The following is a 6,941-nucleotide window of genomic DNA, read 5'->3' as shown; positions in this document are numbered from 1 at the left end:
ATACGATTAGGTGTGGTAAGCAAGGGCATTAGAACATTGTTTATCAAGTCCATTGTCGTAAAAAAGGACTACGACGATTGTGGTACAAAGTCGCCATCTTTCAGTAATATCAAGAAGCCGTCAATGTGGATGTGGAGTTTCCCATACACAAAATGCTCTTCCCTAAGCATCCCAAAACAAAGAGAAACAACAGCAACAAAGAAAAAGTCAGCAAGAAAAAGAAAATAAACATTCAAAATAAAACACACACATACACACGTGCACAAAGAGGATCTTCCCATCAGATATATGTTTCCTTCTAAAGAAATAATAGCACTGAGAAGAAAAAAAATGCATCGTACGAGCAAAATAACACGCCCCCAAAACCACATTTTTAATCAAAAGGACGGCCTAACGCCTTGGTAAAAATGCGGCTTTGCCCTTGAGCGGAAACTCCCTCCTAACCTCACGTCTTAACGCTTGTAATGGTGCGTGCGCGGCGTTGAAGGCTCGGTATTGCTTCAAGGATTCCTGGCGCACCTTCCCGCGATCCAGCGCATCGTGCTTTTTCCTTGGAGGACCGTAGGCGTGGGCCATAACCCTTTCACGAAAAGGCCGGCGAACGAACGCTTCGAAATCGGCAGTGCGCAAGCGACCGTCGCTCCTTCCTTTCGGGTGAAACACGCGCTTTGCCAAGGGAAAAAAAAATCGAAAAGTCATTTTCAAAAAAACACTAAAAAAAAAAAAAAAAAAGAGCAAGAAGAAGAAATCAGGCAGCAGAAGGGTTGCCCAAAAGGGCGGGAATGCAGGAATAAGGGAAAAAAAAGAAGGGGAGGAGCGGGCGGCGGCGGCGGTCGTCGAACGGCGGTCCGCCGCGGAAGCGTCCTTCTTGATTTCCTCGTTTTATTTGCGCTTGTGGTTTCGGTTTTCCTTTGGGCGGTCCGGGCTTCGGGTGGTGCCGGCGTTCCCCCGGGAAATGTTCGGGTTTGTTGTTTTTTTTTTTCCGGCGTCTTTCTTTTACTTTTTTAAATTTTATTTTCGCCATCGCTTATTCGCCATGGAAACGTTTACGCGCACGCTCTTTCACTGTGCCCCGTCCTCTTTTTTTTCCTCAATATTTATATTTTTGTTGCTATCTTTATTTTTTCAAGTTGATACAGCAAGAAAAGTAGTCTTTTTTTTTGTCTTTGGAGGTGATGCGAGTGAGCACCTCTTTATTTTTGCCCGTTCTCTTGGGCGCACTATGCTACGTGTTGTTACCTGGTGTTATGGAGATGGCAGAAAGGGCTCGGAATGGGAGTTTTGTATATAATTCTACCTCAAATTTGGATGATCCTGAGAATCATGATGATCATGACCTAGAGGAAAGCTTTTGCTGTTGCTCATTAGACGATATCAGCAAAGGCACTAAGGATATTGCTCAACTTTTAAACAACATAACAAGTCGACCTTTTTTTCGCTTCTTTAAGGTGAATTTGGAGAAGCCTTGCCCCTACTGGGCGGTTCAACTTCTGTGCACGAGCGAAGAAAATAACTGCCAGGTTTGTTCATGTGATGCAAATGAAGTTCCGGAAGCTCTCAAATATTCTCACGATATGAGTGATCCCTCTGTTGTTGATTCTCGTGTTTTCTATGGAAAGCCAGATCCTCTTAATGTTGATAAATGGGGCGTCTGGAGGGATGCTGATTCCACTGCGACTTATGTGGACCTTTATCAAAATCCCGAAGGAAATACAGGATATTCTGGACCAATGGCCTCCCGAGTGTGGCAGGCTATTTATAAAGAAAACTGCATGACAGAGGTGGTTGAGGAGAACGGGCTAAAGGCTGAAACACAATGTAAGGAAGAAAAAGTTTTTAAAAGTCTTATCAGTGGGTTACACACTTCTATTACAATGCATGTGGCCGCCTTTTTCCACAAGGACAAGGATGGAACGTCCCCCTTAAAAGAGTTTGGAGTTTTGAGGAATCCCAGTGTATCCTATTTCCCCAACTGTGGGATGTATAGGCGGATCGTAAATAATACGGAATTTATCAATAATCTCTATGTCCTTTATCAATTTGTTCTTCGTGCACTTACAAAGACCAGGCTCGTTTTCCTATCCGATCTTAATGCATTTAACTCTGGAACAGATGGGACACCTACGTCAGAAGATACCTTTCTGCACAAAGAACTTCGGGAGCTTTTCAATACCCATTTATTGTGCTCTACCACTTTTAACGAGGCAAAATTTTTGGAATCAGCAAAGGCAAAACAACTCATCCCACAAATGAAGCGAATGACGTATAATATAACAACCTTGATGGATTGTGTAACTTGTGAGAAGTGCCGTGTGTGGGGAAAGCTTCAAACCATGGGTATTGCTACGGCACTGAAGATTGTTATGATTTCTGAAGACAGGATATTGGGACTTAGTAGAGGAGAGAAGGTCTCGCTCATCAATCTGGCTCGACAGCTAGCGATTTCAGTGGAAAATTTTCATGTACTGAAAGATGTTTGTCGACGCATGGAGGCTGCGCAAAAGTAGCTGGTAGCTCTTGGGATACAGGTTGTTTTTTACTTTTTTTTTCCTTTTGGGAATAGGTGTTACATTTAATTTCTGCATTTTTTCTGGGGAAGAACACCAAGAGGGTAAAACCATGGGTCTTTTAACATATTATATGTGTAAATAGTAATAAAAAAAAGGGAGTTTGAGACTTGAGGATGTATTGTTGGAGTGGTTTATGCGTGTTTTTGCAAAACATTTATGATGCCTTTTTTTCTTTCTTCCATAAGCGTCCTGGTTGGTTTCTTTTATTTTTTTCCTTTTCCCTCTCTCTTTTTTTTTTTTTTTTCCAATTGTTTGTGTTTTTTTGGAGATTTTTTAAAGTTCTTTTCAGCTACAAATGGAGCCATGGGAAAGTTGTCGCACGAAGGATCAAAAAAGAGAGACAGCGGCAATGGTCTCTCTTTTTTCCGAGACGGAGGAAGAACAGTGGCAAAGATTAAAGGAGGAGGCGATGATCGACTCGGATGAAGATGATGCCAACATCACAGATGGTAGGGCCTTGGTGCTACCACAGGACGCAAGGAAACGGAAACCCAAGAAGAGTAAGAAGTCAACAGTCTTTTCCAAAGCTGCTCATATACAACAAAAGAAGCTGACCCAGTCTATAAGTACGTCTGACATGGAGAATCTCCTGAAAAAGTATCGGGGGGCTGTTGCGGATGAGGAGGATGAGATTGGAATAGACGTCACCAAGTTCCTACAGGATGATGCATTGGAGAGTGGAGAGGAGGAAGAGGGTGTCACCGCTGACGAACTTATATCTTCGTTGTTGACGACAAAGAATACAGGCGCATCAAAATCAGTAGAAACGACGCCAAGCGTTCCTTTGGTAAGTCTCAACGATGAGATTTTTTCTTACGAAAAGAAATCGGTTGCACGGCAAGCTGTTGTAAACAAGAAGCAAAATGGACATGGGAGTGAAGCCAATTACGTTGTTAAAGATCCATTTTCAGGGGATCTAAACATCGTCACTGAACTTCCGACGCAGGCACTAAGTAAATTGAAGCAGAGCTCCGATAACGCCAATAAGGGGTACCCATCTAGTGGAGTGTTTTATTGGTTTGATGCGAAAGAACAGCCCCATACTTTATCGGAACCTGGTACTATATTTCTTTTTGGTAAGTTTTATGAGAAAAAAAGAGAAAAAGTCAGTTTTTCTTCTTGTTGTGTTCGTGTCAAAAACGTTTACCGGTGTACATTTCTACTTCCTCGTGAGGGGTCATCTGATACGGAAATTATCAAGGAGATAAACGACGTGTGTCAAAAACATGGTATAGGAGAGCGACGGATAAGGTTTGTGGAAAGATATTATGCCTTTGAAGAACCTGGTATAAGGCGTGAGAAGAATCGTTGGGCAAAGCTTCGTTTTCCAGGTAAATATCCAGGCTTTCCTATTATGGGGGAATTTAAGCACATTCGAGCTGTTATGGGTGCATCCCGTTCGTTAATTGAGCTTTTCTTGATAAAGAAGAAGCTTATGGGGCCTTCATATCTTTCCATGGAGAACTTTTTTCCTGCAACAGAACGTTTATCCCATTGTGAATTGGAATTTGTGGTGGATTCCCCGAAAAACATCAAGGTTGACGATACAGCGAGACCCTCGCCACTCTTCACACTTGCAAGTATACAACTGCATACTCAGTTGGACAGCAAGGGTGTAACAAATGAGGTTGTGGCTGCATCGATTGCTGTTTATCGTGATGTTAACATTGATTCGGGCATGAAGACAGAAGTTTCGGAATGCTTTACAGGAATCAGACAAATTTCATCGGTTGCGGCTTTACCGTTAAATTTGGAGGCTTATTGTCAGTCAAAAGGTTTACCTGGTGTAAAGAATTTTGGAAATGAAAGAGCTTTACTCACATGGATGGCGTCAACCTTGGGGAATTTGGACCCTGACATTGTAGTTGGGCACAATTTCATTGGGTACACGATTGATATTCTTTTGAATCGCTATCATGAACTGAATATACCTCGGTGGTCGACGATTGGACGTCTTGATATCAAACGTTTTCCACGTTCACAAAATGGGAATTCTAATCTGTCGAATGAAAAAGAGGCGTGTATTGGTCGTCTTGTTGTTGACACATACCTTCTTTCTAGGGAATACTACAAGAGTACAAACTACAAACTGGAATCTTTGGCTACTCAGATGGGAGTTGCAGGTATTACAGATGGCCGTGGTTCATTTGAACCTGGATTAACTGTTCTTGGGAATGATATTATGAAATCTTCCAAAGACCTTTTTCACGTTCTTTTACAACTTCTTAATTGTGCGGTACTTTCTGTGCGTGTGGTAGCCTTTCTGGACGCGATTCCACTTACCAAACGGTTAACTACATTGGCAGGCAATTTATGGAGCCGAACTTTGTATGGGGCGCGTTCTGAAAGAATTGAGTATCTTCTTTTGCACGCGTTTCATGATCTTAAATTTGTGACGCCAGATAAGAAAAGATTTGATGGGAAAAGGGGGCGACAGGATCTGGAGGATGAAACCAAACGCAAAACGAAGTATCAGGGTGGTATGGTATTGGAGCCCAAAAGTGGACTTTACTCGGATTATATTCTTCTTCTTGACTTTAATTCGCTTTATCCCTCTCTTATTCAGGAGTTTAATATCTGCTATACTACAATTGAACGGGATGAGAACACGGTATCTGCCGAGATTCCTCCACCTGAGAGGCTAATTTGCACCTCTTGTGCGGCTGCGGGTTTACCGTCTCCGTGCTCACACAAATGTGTCTTACCGAAGGTCATTCGAGGGCTTGTGGAGAGTAGACGAGAAATTAAACGTTTGATGAAGACGGAGAAGGATCCAAACAATCTTGCTACCTTGGAGATTCGTCAGAGGTCTCTTAAATTAACCGCTAACAGTATGTATGGCTGTCTTGGTTTTGAACACTCCCGCTTCTATGCTCAGCCTCTTGCCGAACTTGTCACGCGGCAAGGTCGTATTGCCTTACAGAATACAGTTGAGTTGATTCCACAAATTTCGCCATTGTTGCGTGTTATTTACGGTGACACGGATTCTGTCATGATCCAAACCGGTATCAAAGACGACATCAGGAAAGTGCGTGAACTTGGTTTTGAAATAAAGAATAAAGTTAATCAACGATACCAAAGCCTGGAATTGGACATTGATGGCGTTTTTAGGGCTATGCTTCTCCTTAAAAAGAAAAAATATGCGGCATTAAGTGTTGTGGATTGGCAAAATGATGGCAAAACGTACAAGAAAGAAGTAAAAGGTTTGGATATGGTTCGTAGGGATTGGTGTCCTCTCTCTCAAAAGGTCTCCGAGGCTGTGCTTAGCAGAGTGTTGAATGCCGAGGCAGGTGAAGATATCCTAGACTACGTGATGACCCACATGAAAACTGTTTCCGACCATGTGCGTGCTGGAAATTATTACGGACTTGAGGATTTTGTCATTTCCAAGAGCTTAACAAAAGAGCCTGAGTCTTACCGTGGGACTGCGTTTCCCCACGCTGCGGTTGCGCTTCGTATGAAACAAAGAAAAGAAAATGTTCGTGTTGGAGACCTTATCCCTTATGTTATTTGCGAGGGCGAACATCTTAATGACAAGGCGTATCACGTGGATGAGGTACGAAGAACCAAGGGAATCCGAATCGATGTGGAGTGGTATTTGTCATCGCAGTTGTACCCTCCTGTGATGCGGTTGTGTGAACACATTCAAGGGTTTTCTCCGGAGCAGTTGAGTGAAGCCATGGGGGTTGCGTGTCATGTGCGAACTGAACGGGAAATTCAGGAGACGCTCATTGTGGACGACTTTTCACATTGCTCACTATTCAAGAGCCGCGATCTCTCCGAGTGCTTCCCCACCGCAGTGCCTCTTCAGGTTCAATGTACGCGGTGCCATCAGGTTGTTCCCATCGATCCACACAAGTACATCAATGACATGTTTAGTGCTTCCAAGACTTCCTTTCCAAATGAACCCTTTGAACTGTACAATTGCGTCAACTGTGGCCAATCTCTTTCTGTTACATACCTCGCAAACTGTCTGACTCAGATGTGTCACAAGATAATACAGCAGTTTTACATATCAGGCGGTAATGCCGCGGCGGTACGGGCGGTGCGAGCACAGTTTACATATTTTAGAGCTTTGTTTGACGTTCCGCATGCTCCTGGATGCTCTCCGGCAATTAAAGCCGCCCACCGCAATCTTGCTTTGCGTTGCCTTGGCACGGATCAAAAATTGTACACACTCTCTGGAGCTGCCCGTGCTGTGGACGTGGAGCCTGTGGATCATTTGTTTTTTTGCGCGGATAGTTTTTACAGGAGAATGGATCATTTGTTTCTCAACGTTGGAAATTTATTTGTCTCAATATAAGGGGAACTAGCATAGAATATGAAGTTGATATTTTTATAGAAAGTCCATAGAGGCATGGATATATTCCA

General features: G+C 43.1%; 2 protein-coding genes across 2 annotated transcripts, besides 9 other annotated features; both read left to right on the top strand.

Moving 5' to 3' along the window:
- Positions 1 to 819: a sequence feature (areas merged during assembly that could not be assigned to a particular haplotype. This can correspond to areas where the two haplotypes were merged or to regions with more than two copies in the genome that were merged during assembly.).
- Positions 704 to 748: a sequence feature (T-rich).
- Positions 820 to 905: a sequence feature (areas merged during assembly that could not be assigned to a particular haplotype. This can correspond to areas where the two haplotypes were merged or to regions with more than two copies in the genome that were merged during assembly.).
- Positions 906 to 4,720: a sequence feature (areas merged during assembly that could not be assigned to a particular haplotype. This can correspond to areas where the two haplotypes were merged or to regions with more than two copies in the genome that were merged during assembly.).
- Positions 1,176 to 2,507, top strand: Tc00.1047053508837.189 (endoplasmic reticulum oxidoreductin, putative; the record flags this gene model as incomplete). Its single annotated transcript, XM_812923.1, has 1 exon — positions 1,176 to 2,507. One exon carries the CDS (start codon positions 1,176 to 1,178, stop codon positions 2,505 to 2,507), a length of 1,332 nt encoding a protein of 443 aa, XP_818016.1.
- Positions 2,768 to 2,814: a sequence feature (A-rich).
- On the top strand, positions 2,866 to 6,873 carry Tc00.1047053508837.180 (DNA polymerase I alpha catalytic subunit, putative; the record flags this gene model as incomplete). Its single annotated transcript, XM_812919.1, has 1 exon — positions 2,866 to 6,873. The coding sequence occupies one exon, from the start codon at positions 2,866 to 2,868 to the stop codon at positions 6,871 to 6,873; it is 4,008 nt and encodes a 1,335-aa protein (XP_818012.1).
- Positions 4,721 to 4,766: a sequence feature (areas merged during assembly that could not be assigned to a particular haplotype. This can correspond to areas where the two haplotypes were merged or to regions with more than two copies in the genome that were merged during assembly.).
- Positions 4,767 to 6,658: a sequence feature (areas merged during assembly that could not be assigned to a particular haplotype. This can correspond to areas where the two haplotypes were merged or to regions with more than two copies in the genome that were merged during assembly.).
- Positions 6,659 to 6,792: a sequence feature (haploid, non-Esmeraldo-like haplotype).
- Positions 6,793 to 6,941: part of a sequence feature (haploid, Esmeraldo-like haplotype) that runs on past the window's edge.

Source organism: Trypanosoma cruzi, genomic scaffold (genome assembly GCF_000209065.1).
Source record: "Trypanosoma cruzi strain CL Brener 1047053517073 genomic scaffold, whole genome shotgun sequence".
NCBI lineage: Eukaryota > Euglenozoa > Kinetoplastea > Trypanosomatida > Trypanosomatidae > Trypanosoma > Trypanosoma cruzi.
This window is presented reverse-complemented; position numbering and strand designations above follow the sequence as displayed.